Source organism: Macrobrachium nipponense, chromosome 4 (assembly GCF_015104395.2).
Source record: "Macrobrachium nipponense isolate FS-2020 chromosome 4, ASM1510439v2, whole genome shotgun sequence".
In the NCBI taxonomy this organism is placed as follows: domain Eukaryota; kingdom Metazoa; phylum Arthropoda; class Malacostraca; order Decapoda; family Palaemonidae; genus Macrobrachium; species Macrobrachium nipponense.
Window position 1 is genome coordinate 146,037,573 of NC_061100.1, and position 16,946 is coordinate 146,054,518.

Here is a 16,946-nt window from a genome sequence, read left to right on the forward strand (position 1 = left end):
TCAAGATAGGTGTAGCTAGCAACCTATTCTTAAGAGCCATTACGAATTTGTTCCCAGATTTCCTGGAAAAAGAATTTGAACTAATTCGCAAGCAACTTTCATCTTTAAAGTATCCTGACCATATTAATTGAGAAAGCAATTCAAAAAGCAAACGTAATTTTCTACCGACCCCCTAAAGACAAGACCAGACGACACACCCAACAATAAAATAAAAATTCCCCACCTGGAGACGATTAAGAGAGTAACTCACACCCTTGGGAATCCAACCCTTTTGCATTTACCTACCAAATACCTTAGCCAAATCCCTGATTAACGTCCAACAAAAGACATCTCCCAAAGACTCTGGGGTATATGAGATCCCCCATGCCAGGACTGTGACCAATCTTACATCGGATTTTACAGGTAAATCACTTCCCCAGAGATTAATACACACAAACGGTCAGTTAGGTATGGACAACAGACTCGGCTATTTTCAACCATATAAATGAAAACATAACCATAGAATAAACTGGAATATGTCACGTGTAATTTATAGCAGCAACTGCCGGTATAAAGAGTCAAATGATGGAATCGGCCTTAATAAAGAGAAGCAGGTAATGAATCATCAAATCAAAAGGGAATTGGATATCAGATCTCGTCGACGCGAGTGTTCATTCAACCAACGCTTAAGAAGATTAAAGGAAGATTATCAGCGGGGGTGACCTAAATTGGCTTACTTGTGGACGAATCTCTTGGTATAATACCTACCTTTTCTGTAAACTTTTCTCATTCATATACCTGAAGAGAGAGACAGCAGTCTCTGAAATATAAGTACTTTTTCTCTATAAACAAATTTTTGGTGTTTTTAGGGGGCTCTCTTTTTATTAGATATATATATCATATATAATATATTATATATATATATATATATATATATATATATATATATATATACATATATCTATATATATATACAGGGTGTTTCGAAATTAGAGCCGCCCCCCCTCTACAGCATAATCTAAAATTGATATGGACAAAAACAAAAGTAATTCAGAACAGGTATCTATTTAAGTTTCTCTCTGAGTATTTAATTTTTTGTGTGGCCTCCATCTGCCTGTACTACAGCCTGCATTCTTGAGGGGTATGATTTCAGCAAATTACAAAAAAGCTGAGACTCAAACTCCATTTCCCTGAGCACTTCAGTCACCTCTCTCCGCAGGTCGTTGAGGCTTGGTATACCACCATCGTTTACGATGCACACTTCAACATGATCCTTTAAGATAATATCAATATTTCGACACACATTAAGGTCAGGTGGAATTCACTTGACGAGAAGAAATTGATACCACTCTTTCGAAGCAGCTCCTGTGTCTGTAGGGCCTTGAAACAAGGTGCCTTATCATGCAAAAATGTGATTTCTTCAATAAATAACACATTTTCAGGATCTTTGAGGAAAGGAAATACTCCACCAGTAAGCGCAGATTCTCTGAAGTATTAGCCATTCCATGACTGTCCTTTTTCTTTGATGATCCACATTAACTGTTTGGCTGTGAAACAGAGAAAAATTCTCAAACATTCAGGAAATTTCACAACTTGGCGATAGCGCACGTCATCGCTGATGTCATCCAACTATACAGCTCAAATGATATTATTTTTATGATTTGGCTTCCTGACTGTGTAAATGAAGAATTCATCTGATGCGGCAACATGGAGAAAGTCAGCTTCATCCCGATCTTTAAGAGATGAACCACAAAACCATGCATGGTCCTCTCTCTGTTGGTGAGTGATGTTGGGCTTGCTGATAACATGAAATGGCTTGATACCAGATTTTTCCAACTCACGATATACAGCACTATAACTTCTCTTCTCTCCCATTTTTGTTTCTACTTCAAGCGCCAATTTATGTAAAGACTCTCTTGGTTTACACACTGCCTCAGCTATGATGTCTTTTGACTCCTGAGAAAGGACTTCAGGCCTTCCAAGATTCTCATTCTTTTCGTAATGACAGTCATATTTATTTTTGTTCCAGTTCTCTTTTCATGTATTTAGCTATCCAGGAACGTGAAATGAAGGATGTGCCAACATCCCTGACCTGTCTGAAGGTTATAGCACGGATTCGGTCAATCCATCTGATTTCCTCTGAGTCGTTAGCCATGGCTGTATCTAACTCCGTCAATTATTCTGAAAATACAAGAAACGTAAAATGACAAATAGCTTAATAGAAACTTCAGATAATGTACTCGGAGATAGGCTATAGCAGAAAACTTCATAATTATCCATTTGTTCTGTGGAGGGGGGGGGGGGATTCTAATTTCGAAACACTTTATGTATATATATATATATATATATATATATATATATAATATATATATATATATATATATATATATAGATATGTATGTATATATATATATATATATATATATATATATATATATATATATATATATATATATATATATATATATATATATATATATATATATTGTTCAAAATTAAGCTGAAGCAAGGAAAGAAACAGTCTTTTACCCAAGTTTAAGGTATCTATACGAGTTGCTCCTTCGACTTTGGAGGAATCCATTCTCCTTTTTCTTTTGAAAAGCTATCCTCTTCTCCCATTGGTACTTGGAATTATCCCCTACAGGCACAGTAGGAGGAGCTATCCAGGAGAAAGCTTTAAAAGGCCTTGAATCCAGGCCCCTTACCAGACGCCGCTGTCCCCCCCTCCTCCTGGGCCTGGCTTTCCAATGCTTTGGGAAGCCAAAGTATATTTCTAAAAGTCCATAGTGTCGAGACTTAGAGGAGAAGACAACCATCTTCATCACTAAAGGTACTGTAAGGGAAATTCCATTTCAACCAGGGAATTGTTTTATCTTTGTCTGTATTTCGTTTCATTTTCCAAGGCGACTTGTGCAGTGTTTCATTCCCCTTTGCCATCTGATCTCAATTCTGTAATTACTCCCCTGTGATACTAGTAACATTCCCCTAGTAAATTTAAGCCACGAAATAGTTTCTGCTGTTCAAATTTCCCAGTCATTTCATTTTCCCCCTGAGTGGTCTTTTGATTGATAGAAAACAGTGAGTAAAATTTGCCCTCGTGTGCCCCCTGCCTTATGCCTATGACCCTCTACTTGCAGACAAACGCTGTGCCCTGGCTGTGGTAGGACTTGGAATTCCTTCAAGCGTGCAATTTTGCTCCATTGCGCAAATTTTCCTAAACACGTGGCCGAGCTGCTCCCCCCATGTGTTCGGGTGGACTGAAAGAAGTTCACCTACCCTTGTGTTCCTGGACCTCTGTAAATTTATGTAAATACAGTGGTTTTAAAACTAGAGTCCAGCTTTTATGTAAATTCCTCCCTCTTCAGTAAACCTGGCCTTATGCCTGAGAAGTTTAGTTTTTCTACTTTTTTTTTTCTTTGTTCAAACCCCTCGTCCTCTAGTCAAGGCCTAAATTTCCAATGTAATTGTATTTTCTGGGAGGAGACGAGGTGGAATTTTGAATAATATATATATATATATATATATATATATATATATATATATATATATATATATTATATATATATACATATATATATATATATATATATATATTATATATATATATATAGATATATATATATATGTATTATTATATATATAGAGAGAGAGAGAGAGAGAGAGAGGGGATATTACGTAATCATATAACCGAATTTTATTTTCCTCCAAAGGCCTTGTTCTCCTGACGATGGGCATCTTCCTGCTGCCTCCTGACGCGGGTGAAAAGTTCATGTTAGGCGGTTTCATCTTCTTCATTGCTGGCCTTTTCTTGGCCACCACAGTGCAGATCATATCGGCTTCGCCTTCACACACACCACTCCTAGGTAAGAGAGAGAGAGAGAGAGAGAGAGAGAGAGAGAGAGAGAGAGAGAGAGATCTGAGTACATCTACCTTCGAAACCATGTTTCTTTTTCAGCAAACTTGCTTGGAACCAAAAATGCATGTGGCATTAAAGCGGGTTCAGTGATCATGCTGCCTCTTTATCTGTTTACTAAGAAATGTTCGTTTACTTCCACAGTTCAAATGGCGGCACAGCAGCTCCTGCTATCGGCCCTCAGTATGCTGCTAACCATTGGAGTGTTCAGGATTTCCAAGACCCCGCACTCCACGGGCATTCCCGCGTTTTTGAAGGGCCCTACGCTTGGGCTTTCTCGCTTACTCCTGCTGGGAAACTATACTGATCTTGTGAGTTCATTCTCGGTGCAGCAGTGACTTATGAGTGCAAAAGACTGTCCTGGAAGAGTTGGTCTTTTTCTCTTCATATATGAAGCCTTGCACGTAGCCTCAAGGCAGTCACTCAATCAATGCTTTTGTCTTTAGCTTTGCTGATACCTATCGCCATCTGCTCTCATTATTAGTTCATTTGTTTTTGTTATCTTATTCAAAATTCGTGTTGTCTTTTTCCCTACTTTATTGCCTGCTTGTTTTCTCCATTTCTTCAATCTTGTTTTTATTCCTGATTCGTTTGGGATGCATCATGCCTGAGAGAGAGAGAGAGAGAGAGAGAGAGAGAGAGAGAGAGAGAGAGAGAGAGTTTGTTTATTTTTCTCTAATGTAGAATCGCTTATGATGTCAAGTGAAAGGCAGAACGTGAAGAATATCCTGACAGAATAACCAGTGGAAAAAAGATTCAGGAGGAGTGACACGGGTGCATATGTTGCATGCCAGCTATTTGTATGTGTACATTCATGCGATACAGATGAATACAGTCACGCACACGCACACACGTGTATCTGCATATTTGCATTAAAGTACAGTGTAAATTATTTCAATTTTTATGTAGATTATTTCAAATTTTATAAGTAGCATTAGCCTACAGTCAAAACTCTTCGGTTTCAACTTAGATTGTATAACAATCATACTGAATTACACACTAGTTTGATGTATGTAGTTTAAATGTAACTGTGCATTTGCAAATACATTTGCTTAAGTATGAATAAAATTATGGTTTGTATTCGTTTTTTTGAAAAATTTTGTTGTCTAACATCTCTAGAATACATGATGCAAAATTCTATTTAAATCACTACATTAATTTCTCAGTTTTTAAAATGTGTTAATCATGGTACAACAATATATTATGAAACAAGTAGAAGGTAAAAGAAAGCAATTCCAAAAACTCGTAAAAAAAGTATTAGCAAATTCCGCGTTGTGCTTTTTCCCTAGCTTTGTTTGTTTCTTAATACCAAAAACCTGTTTCGTAGTGAAAATTACCAAGATAAGTCACTGCTCCTAGCTTCTCCAGTTTAATTAAAGCTTCAATGTCCTCCTTTACAGGTGTCAAGTTCTCACAAGAGCTTTACCTGGACGCTGCAGGGAGACCAAGTTGAACTGGCTGACGACAGCCCAGCTGCAATTCGGGAGCGGGAGAGGTGTGAGTGGGTGTTACTCGGAGCCCTTATAGATCGTCTGCTGTTTATCCTTTACATGGCTATTGCACTTATTTCTTTCATTCGGTTTAGTAGTGTTCTGTAATCTGTGACAGGCAGAGAGAGAGAGAGAGAGAGAGAGAGAGAGAGAGAGAGAGAATTGAGAATTCCAGATCTGACACACTCATGTTTAGTTACGAAAAAAACTGCTATGTGCATTGATGTAACGGAGGTCAAATATTGCACTTTGATAAAAAAGCAAATAAAACAAGGCTAACAGCAAAAGGTCCTCCAAGTGAATAACACCAGTCTACGATAAATACGAACAATGGAAAGACGATAGCTTCAATATAACACCAGAATGTCCCATAATAAACATCGTCAAAAATAAATGACTCAGAAGTGCAAATTTCCGTTCCTCTCCAAAGAGAGAACTTTTAGAGAATGTAAAAAATTCGATGATGTTCCCTAGCTTGGTAAATAGCTGACAATATTAAGGGAAACTCTGAAGGACTGGAATATCCCTACTAAGAAAAAACATGTAATTCCCGACAAAACAGAAACTCAAAAGGAGAGAAGTTAATAGTTTCAGAACAATTGGAACCAATTTCAGCTAACTCTTCTGCGTTTGAAGTACCTGTGCTGATTTTCAAAATATTCTACAAAAGTATGGAAACGAGGCCACATTACTAGGATCAAAGCCATTGCTTCGTACTTTAAAAAAGGACGAGCTAATACGAGCTGGTTTCCTATAGGTGACAATCCTGAAACGATTATTTCTGTGCTATAGTATCTTGTTTTTATTCTAGTAGTTAGGAAATGTAGCTGTCAGAGTATGCCCTTGTAACAATGGTTTCATCACGACATCACCAAGGAATGCTATTGAATTGAATACATTGCCTTCTGAGTCAAAAACAAAATATGCAATGGTTTTGTGTACTGTATACCGAAATAACAAGGAATATGGTATTACTGGATGCAAACATTATGCTTACTTTGAAATCTATAAGCGTGAAGAATGAAGGAAGAAATGTTCGAAACTGTGATGTCACAGATAATCTTAGTTAAAATAAGAATAAAAAGAAACTGAAGTTTAACTTCAAGACACGCTCGCAACCGGAATAAATCCAAATTCCAATCAGTAGTTTATTGCACAGAACATAGAAACTGAATGTATTATCACCAAGAAGGAATACCACATGGAATTTGCAGAGGCCACTTGAAGCAACGATACCGTGACGAAAAATTGCTAGTAGCAGTCAGGCCATCTAAGGATGGCAATGGTAAAGTGATGGAAGATGAAGAATCGATGGCTCAAGCAAAAAATATATAATTTTGTTTAAAGAATTTTTGAAAATAAAACGCATCTTTGTTGAAAGTAAAGTTATGTCCCACTGGAATTCGCTAACAATTTAGCGTTAAGGGAGAAGGCGCCAAATGTTCAAAAGTAAGCCATCCAAGGCAAAAGAAGTGTGCAGGGTAGCAGCTTTTAATTTCGCATAGTTATGGGTAAAGAATATATTAGGACCAAAATTTTATAGTGTATTCTTAATTATATATACAACTTTGACGTTAAGTCTGCAAATACTTCATAACCCAAAGAGTTATATATTCCAAATAAATTTCAGTTTTACATTATTTGTTTTTACTTGAAAGTACTGAGGTAAAAAGGATTAGACACCCGCCGTGCATATATCGTCAAATGCGAAAGCAAGTGTACATTTCAACTACTGTGTGGAATTCGTATGAATTTGTCTAATATAACCGCAAGGTATGAGTCCAAAAAGCCTCCATCAACTGCAGTAAAAGGTATAGATGTTCTGATTTTCACCGTTTGTTTAAATGTGTGACCTTTCATGTCAGTGGGGAAACTTCAAAATCTGTTAGCATCGCCGCTGAATCAAATAACCGGAGAGAATTATATATATAAAAACATTCGCGTTTTGCTAGGCTTTAAAGTAAAAAAAAAAAGACCGAAAGTTTGTTTTTTTATTATTCTGTAATTTTCTTTGCGAACTGGTAGCTTTGCATTTGTATATATATATATATATATATATATATATATATATATATATATATATATATATATATATATATATATATAATAATGCAAAGCTACCAGTTCGCAAAGAAAATTACATTTATATATATATATATATATATATATATATATATATATATATATATATATATATATATATATATATTATATATATATATATATATATATATATAATATATATATATATACATACATATGTGTGTCTGTGTGTCTATGTGTCTGTGTGTGTTTGTGTGTGTATGCGTGTGTGATAAGATGTCATTTAAAGATGGAGATGGAAACACGATGTTCTTCCTTTGTTCTATATATATATACTATATATATATATATATATATATATATATATATTATTATATATATATACATATATATATATATATATATATATATATATATATATATATATATATATATATATATATACATATATATAAACCAAATCCAAAGTATAATTTATAATATAACAACACAAATTTTATTCGTGTCTATGCAATGCACGTATGTATGAACTCATTGGTTAATGAATGCAATGGAATGAAAGAATGTAAAATTCATAATCACTGCAGTTTTTAGTTTAAGAGATTTCATAGACTGTCTTATCATGTTATTTGAAATGAAAATTATGACAGACATCCTGTCGGAGTAAATAAATAAACATACAAAAGTCATAAGTGAGGTTACTTTACTGTCAGTATTCATTACTTGGCAGTTTTAAGGTAGCATTTCATAGTGAAAATACAGAAACAGACATTTTTTGGCCTTACCAAGCACTGCCAATGCACAAGAGACTTATTATCTATAGAATAATTCATGATATTTATGCCTCTTAAATGTGTAGATGATCACAGGACTGAAGAGTTAGTATAGTCTAAAATGTTCTCAGGAGCATTGTCCTAACAGACATCTGTAGACAAGACAGAGGATAGCGGCTTTGAAATAACTGGAATTAATCTAAGACAGAGGACCTTGGTCGAGTACATCAAGAGATACTATGGTTGGTGGTTGGTTGAGAATAGGCTGACATTATACCAGCATAGACTGCAAATGGAGAGGCATTCAGAAATGATAACAAAATTCTTTGAAAGGGCAGATAAGTTTAACAAAAACTTGGAAGCAGTAGCTAAAAGTTACTATAGCTGGTTCACTTAAGGTAGATTCTTGGGTGAGCCCTATGCCTGCGAGACGTTTGTTTGGCGACTGCTGATTGGCTGGGAACTGCCTTCCTCCCGGTACCAGCCAATCAGCTCGTAAGCGCGGGGCTCATCCAAGAATCCACCTTAAGTGAACCAGCTATAGTACATAAAGCATCTTCAGCGAGCATCCAGAATTCCTTATGCATATGTTTTATGGGGTATAATTAACAAAGATATTTCAAGTTATGCTACTTGCCAATTTTTCGTGTCATCAAATTCTAATGGATCTGAGGAACAATGGGCTATTTCTCAAACTTCATTCTCAAGTAACAAAGAGTATGGGATGAAGTTGGACTATGAAAAATGGTTTTGGGAGGCCCCTATTTAGTTATATTAATTAGAGCTCCTATGATAATCCAGCACAAAACTAAGCAAGATTTAGAACAAACTGTCTTGGGAGCTTGCAAGATAATGGAAAATAATTAGTTAATGCAATTATTTACATTTGAATGGACAGCACAAGATTTGATCTGACATAGATTAAAAATAAAAAGGTAAAAGAAAGTTTCATTGATGGACACTACTTGGGAAGGGAGAGGATAGGAATTGTATGAACAAAAAGATTACTTAAATGTGGGATGAGGTGTCAGAGAAAAGAAAGGAAATTAGGAGTCAGTAATAAAGTCTCATGACGAATGCAATAGTAAAAGCAAGGTTAAAAATATAAGCTTCGCTAGAGTTTCTAAAAAATGTCTCAGAGGAAAATTGGATAGGAAATAACTAAGTGATCTTGTTTTTAGAAATAAGCATTGAAGGTTGGAGAGAAATGTCAAATGAACAGAATAAAAGAAAAAGATGTCGGTAACAGAGAGGTCGCTGTTCCGTGGAACAGAATGTACAACAGCGGGCTTCCAAGACGAAAGATAAAGATTAGATTTTATAATGTCACAGAAAATATTATAAAAGTTTAAGTAGGACGAGTTTACCTCTAGATTACTTGTGGAACGTTGGATGGATGACACCTGATAAGTAGAATCACTAATCTTCCGAAATTTGACAACTCTTCAGTCACTGTACTCTGAAATCATACAAGAAGAAACGTGGTTGGTAAGAAACTGAGTGACATTTCAGAATTAGTTGGTGGAATTCAAGGGACCAAAAAAATAATCACTAAGTGTATTAACATACTTCAGCTACATGCAGAAATAGTCTTTCCTCTGTCTCGTAAGCTAAAGCTTTTTCGGTGTCTTGTTTACAATACACACGTACACTTTGGAACAAGTAAAAAATGGAAGTTTCGTGCCTTCATTTTCTTGCAACCAAATATCTATATGTGGAAAAAAATGCAAAACCAAATTGATCATTGTAACAAAAACAATTACAGGCACAACCCCAAAGGCGCATATTAAAGCATCTGCATTACAACCTCTTTAAATTAATAACTAAAAGTTCTCCCCAGCACTCCTTGCAATGCGACATGTAGTTCATAAACAGATTATCGATACTGACAGTTGAAATGTAGTTACCTAAGCAAAAAATCAATAAAGGAAATTCCTTGAAATATCAGTTATATTGTGTAATGGTGGAAGGGTGCAAAAAAAAAAAAAAGAGTAAGAAATAAAGCCAAGGGTTTGCTACATTTCAACCTCATACTGCACTGGTAAGTATCTGCGCATTGAATAACACACATTTGCTAAACAGACACTCTCAACTGCAGTAGAAACAGTGACTACACTACCAGAGCCAAAGATACTTACTCTTAGTATACCACTGAATCCACTCACTGAAAAGGTCCCCTCTTCCTATAAGTTACAATCCTATCTGTCTAGAAATCTGATCACTTATTGCCAATAACGAGGTCCACCTTTCCTCGAAGTTTTGATAAAATCCATAGGGAAAATTTTGCATTGTCTGGCAGAAAACCGACAAAAGAACAAAAAACCGAGCTAAAAATAGCCCTTCCTTAGCTGTGGGAATATTAAGGTATCTCGAGAACTAATAATGGAGTATCAGTGAAATTTGCTGTACATCTATGTTTACATCAAACGGCTGATAAACTCTAGGCGTACATTGCTGAAGATTCAGTGAGATTTGTTATAACCAAAAGTCGGCGAGTTTTCGCCGGTAGTTATTAATAGTAAATTAACCAAGAGGGTCACCGAATTAATGTATTTGATTACTTTTCCTTTGTAATTCTCCTTCTAGAGAGGTTTTGGATGTGGCCAAACAACAAATGTTCAAATGTTTTTACTTTATTTCATAGCTGTTGGAATCATTTTTTTTATGTATCCCTATTAAAAGACAGAGACAAGAAACAAAGGATAGATCAAATGCATTACTTCAGTAACGGAGGCTCAATCGTGTCAGCATACAAGAACACATAAACAGAATAACAATGATCTGAGATCAGGGAAGTTCACGTGTAAAGCCTTCACCACCTAAGGGACGAATATGACATACTAAAGCGCTGAAATTAATCTGTATTTACAAAACAAGGCCAGGGCTGTGTAAGATGTGACAAGTTGCATCCAAAAGAGCATCATAGAAATTTATTCCTTTGTTTCCTGTGTCTTAGAGAAAGCTGGATTCTACTTTCATGGCAATTATACTGGGACTCAACAACCTCTTGGGACAAGGAAGGCCATGGAATTAAAGCATGACTTTTTCCACTGAATGAAAACTTAAATATGTTGTTGCTTTAGTGGTTATAATGCCTAGCTGGAAATTCTTCTTTCAGCTGTCTGTTTCTTCAATAAAACATTAATAACCTGTAGTTAGAAAGTAAAATAAATACTTCCTGTAATTCTCTAGAATGTTATTTTTCCAATCCATGTATACAAAAATAATATCAAAACAATAGTTAATACTAAGATTTGTTACTCTTCGTCAATAGGATTTTTATGGAAAGGAGTATAATTTACATCTCGTACTAACTTTTTATTTTCTATTCGTTAATTCAAGATTTGATTTAGAAAATTATTATCACTTCCACCACTTTTAAGGGAAGAACAAAATAAAGTCGTTTTAAAATTTATCATATCAGCTAACAGAAAGTCAGATTACCTTTAGAAAACTATATATATATATATATATATATATATATATATATATATATATATATATATAAATATGTGTGTGTGTGTATATATATATATATATGATAGTATATATATATATATATATATATATATATATATATATATATATATATATATGCATATATATATATATATATATATATATATATATATATATATATATATATACATATATATATATATATATATATATATATATATATATATATATATATATATATATTATATATATTGTTCCGGTTTTAAGACAGAATCAAGTACAATAATACCCTTTTATAATGAATTTAATACATTCTTGAGTTTCCCCTCTGAAGTGAAAGCCTTTCTTCTCTATAAACCATCTCCTCTGTATTGGCTGCCTGGAATTAATCTCCACAGGTATCCCATAAGAGGCAGAGCATTGATGCCACAGATTTTAAAGGAGAAGGCGACAGCAGCTCCCTCTCAGAAGCCCTCAGAAGTCACTCACCTGCAAGAGCGTGAACATCACTTCCCCCATTTTGCTCCCCTGCTCCTCTGGGGATCCCACAAGTGTTCCTTTACCTCCATAGTGCACAGATCAACCAGCAAATGAGAAGACAACAAGACCATGGATTTCCAGGTACTGTTGAAACTAAATTCTAATGCAGTCAGTAATTGCTTTATGCCTTTTGTCTGTATTTCATTTCATTCCTCCAAGGCAAATTCCCCCCTTCTTAGTTCAGCTTCTCACTCCCCAATTTAGGTTCAATGCTGTGATTAATTCCCCTTGTGATGGTAAGTACTGATATTAAACATCCCCTAGCTAATCAAGCAACATAGTATTCCTTTCAGTATAAGCTCCCAGTCATTCTATGGCCCCTGTGAGTGAGCTTTGATATGAAATACTAAGAGAAAGTATTTAAATAACCCACTCTGCACAAATCATATCTCTGTGCCTGGGTTATTTCCCAGTCATATGTTCTGGTGGACATACAATCAACCACCTTCCATTAATTTCTGGACCTACATGTACTTCCAGCTGTCTATTTGGGTGTTTCTAAAGGTAATCTGACTTCTAGGTAATTAATATATAAAATGTCCAAACGACGTTATTTTTGTTCCTTCCCTTAAAATTAGTGTTATTGATAACAATTTCTTGAAATTAAATCTTATGTTAACGAAGACAAAATAAAAACTTAGTACATATAGGTATATATATAATATATATATATAATATATATAATATATAATATATATATATATATATATAATATATATATATATATATATATATATATATATATATATATATATATATATATATATATATATATTATATATATATATATATATATATATATATATATATATATACATATATATATATCTTTGTAAACTGCTAAAGTCTCGGGATACTTACGAATATACCATATCTGGAAATAATGAAGATACAGGTGTATGGTTGTGTACCATTGCAATGGTGTATTGAGAACAACAGGAGAAAGATTTAAAAGAAAGATTTGTAGTAGTAAAGGTATGGGACACATTAATGGAATAGTGTGTGGAAGATAGTCTCTGGGAGACAGAATCTGTACCAGGGTAGTTCACTTATGTGTGCAAAGTAAACGACAGATAGAGAATAAAATAGTGGTATGTGTGTTTTGAATCTATTGTGATTGAGACTGGAGAGTTTTGTTGGTAATCTGTTCTGAAATGAACCTCTCTCTTGGAAGTAATGTAGTATCAAAAGACGAGAATCCATCAGTATCCTTCGGAAAGAGAATATGGTGAGTGTTAGATTATATGATACTGCATAGTAGAGTGAAGAGTGAGAGGTCTAAACTTGGCAAAGGATAATAACTGGATTCCATGTTTCAAAGAAAAGATTCAAGATTCTAAAAGTAGAACTTGGATACTTCTTCCTGGATATATGCCACATAGGCTGCTTTGTGCAGCTAATATAATCTGCAGGCTGTCACCTGATAGGCCAGACAAGTCCCTTTGGCATGCAAAGCAGAAATAAGCGAATCCGCTGTTCCAACTTCTGCAAGAGCACCAGTCCAATCACAGTCTTTCAAGAGATCACCAGGAATTTTGAATGTTGCCATTTCTAAATTCAGCCCTCCAGACATAATAACTACATAACCAAAAGTTGTGCTAAATCTAGATCAATACATGATGATCCATATTTAAATTGGAATTCTATTTCCACACCGCTTTGCTGCACACTTACAAATTCCAGCAAACTTGGTGGCACAGATACTCTGATGTCTCGTGTTCAAGCATCTGCCTCCTCAGTATCTTGATTGCTTTAGCCATGAGTGATGCAACACTGTAGTCCTTTGCCGTGACTATGGCTTCTCCCACTTTCCCCTTGTATGCAAGCCAAATCCCTTCTTGAAGGCCGCCAGTGCTGGGATACAGCACTGTTCTTTCAAACGTGCTCCGTGCACAAAGGAAGCATTAACATTTAGCTGTTCCAGTCTTTATTTGTATAAATAAAAAAGTTCTACCATTGTGAAATAGGAGCGCACCACTGTAGTCAAGTGCTTCTCTAGTATATACCGCTTAAGCTCAGCAAAAGCATGGCCACATGCCTCATGTCTACACTGGACATAATCATCTCCTATTTTCTGGGAATTCAGCCTGGTTCTATCCCTGGCAGAGGAGAGCGGTCATACATTTATGTCCTGGGAAACAATATCTCTAACACTAAGCTTAGCCAAAAATGTCTCATCCAGCAAGTTCATGACACATCATTGTAACCTTTCATGTAAAGAAAAAGTCATAGACAATCATAAATCATTGATTAGTTCTGGTTTGTCACACAAGTAAGCTAAGCTATATAATCGAACTGATAAGTAGAAGATAAGAGGGGGGTTGTTTGTTTGTTAAGAAATGGGTGTAAGCGTTGGTGCATAATAGTTTTCTAGACGTGATTAACTGTAGTACAAGGGTTAGTCCCTGAAGTGACGAGAAAGTAGGTCTGAAGTAAAGGGTGTTTTCTCCTTGGATGTGTAATGTTTGTCATGGACGGAATGATAATAAAAGACAAAGAAATTACTGGCAAATATTCTCGAAGCTATGAGAATAGTGGCATGAGTGGCAAGTAGAGTATATTCTCCTCAATTTCATAATCAACTTTTTTAATAATAGTGAACATTCTTTTCAGGTTTGAAAGACTTCGACGATGAATTTCATTTGCAAAGATTTTTCTTCCCGGCGTTTTATTTATAAACGGAAAAGTATTTAAATCTTGTAAATCAAATGAACTTTACTGATGTTCTGAGAAGTTTGTAATATTCAATGTCGTACACAATTTACGTAAATACAGCTAGATAAAAACGTGTCAAACTTACAGAGAAATACAATTTATCATTATTTAAAATGAAGTCACAAACAGACAACGCCCCACTACGATGAAAGACAAGTCCATGCAACCTCCGAGGCTTTTTTTATCATCAAAGACTTGAAAAAAATTCTTCACATGACGTTCATCACAGGGCAGTCGCATACAGAATGCATGCTGATGATACCTTAAAATAATTCAAAGGAAAGAGTGTCATTTGGTTTAATGATTAAGGTCTCTTGCCCGGCTCTATTGACTGGGGAGATGAGCCTTTCCGAGGCTGTAATCATTGCTGCTTCCATCGTTGCTCTTTGCTTCTGTTCTGTACCTTAACCTTTTGGAATTTTCCATTCATTTCCTATTCATCACCAACGGCATTAATACGACAGGCTTTCTCTGATGACAGTGATTACTCTTGTTTTCTGGTGAATTGATTAACTCAAGTCACAAGAAATGGAAGACTCGTGACTTCTAAATCATAGTTATTATAATTTATATATATATATATATATATATATATATATATATATATATATATATATATATACTATATATATATATATATAATATATATATATATATATATATATATATATATATATATATATATATATATATATATATATATATATATATATATATATATATATATATATATATATATATATATATATATATATATATATATATATATATATATATTATCATATATATATATATATATATATATATATATATATACTATATATATATACTATATATATATATATATATATATATAATATATATATATCTATATATAAAATCTTGTACATTTATGTATAGTATTTCTATATATATATATATATATATATATATATATATAATATATATATATATATATATATAATGTATATACATATGTATATACTGTACACACAATATGTTTACATTGAATTTAAACTCACTCACCATATTCTTACAGAGTCTGTCTGCGAAAAAAATGAATTGTCTATTTCAGGGGTCGATACTGAAGTTTCAAAGCCTGTAAATTAAAATGATAGTCATTATTGTCTAATTAAAAAAAAAAAGATATTTTACGATCATATTGTGTTATATTCAATCTCTATATATCTTGTTACTGCAACTTATAATTTAAAGTATCTATCCATCTATCTATCTGTCTATGTATCTATCTATCTGTCTAGATCTAGATCTAGATCTAGATATATCTATATCTATATCTATATCTATATCTATATTTATATCTATCTATCTATCTATCTATCTATCTATCTATCTATCTATCTATATATATATATATATATATATATATATATATATATATATATATACATATCCATATATACTATATATATACGTATATACGTATATTATATATATATATATATATATATATATATATATATATATATATATATATATATATATATATACATAGATATATAGATACATAGATATATATATATATATATATATATATATATATATATATAGATATATAGATACATAGATACATAGATACATAGATACATAGATACATATATATATATATTATATATATATATATATATATATATATATATATATATATATATAGTATATATATAAGTAATTAAATAATATATATAAATACTGAAAAGGAAGGACAAAAGTAGTCATTTAGATCGGTAAAGTTCTTATAATTATATATATAGTATATATATATATATATATATATATATATATATATATATATATATATATATATATCTTTTATAAGGACTTTACCAATCTAAATGACTACTCTTGTCCATCCTTTTCAGTATTTTATATAATTATTTTCATTCTCACTTGCTCATGCAAGGTCAACCTTAATAAGGGCGTTTAATTTCCTTTCCGTCGACCTCCTACTGAAACGAAAGGAATCAATTCATTTAGAACATTTTAAATAACATCCCTGGAAGAATGTCTATTATT

At 33.4% G+C, this 16,946-nt stretch overlaps 1 protein-coding gene and 1 long non-coding RNA gene across 5 annotated transcripts in view; both read left to right on the forward strand.

Annotated features, from left to right (window-relative positions):
- The window catches only part of LOC135211265 (neuronal acetylcholine receptor subunit alpha-7-like), a 37,879-nt gene extending 30,857 nt beyond the window's left edge, over positions 1-7,022 (forward strand). For all 4 annotated transcript variants that reach the window (XM_064244569.1, XM_064244568.1, XM_064244567.1 and 1 more), the window contains exons 8-10: positions 3,690-3,842; positions 4,037-4,203; positions 5,293-7,022. In XM_064244569.1, the coding sequence (XP_064100639.1) occupies positions 3,690-3,842; positions 4,037-4,203; positions 5,293-5,490 (518 nt within the window). In that variant the 3' untranslated portion in view covers positions 5,491-7,022. The remainder of the gene's footprint in view (positions 1-3,689; positions 3,843-4,036; positions 4,204-5,292) is intronic.
- Positions 7,023-7,650: 628 nt separating this feature from the next.
- Positions 7,651-10,201, forward strand: LOC135211267 (uncharacterized). Its single transcript, XR_010313657.1, has 2 exons — positions 7,651-8,572; positions 8,743-10,201. It is a non-coding gene; the product is annotated as an uncharacterized LOC135211267 (long non-coding RNA).
- Positions 10,202-16,946: the final 6,745 nt, after the last annotated feature.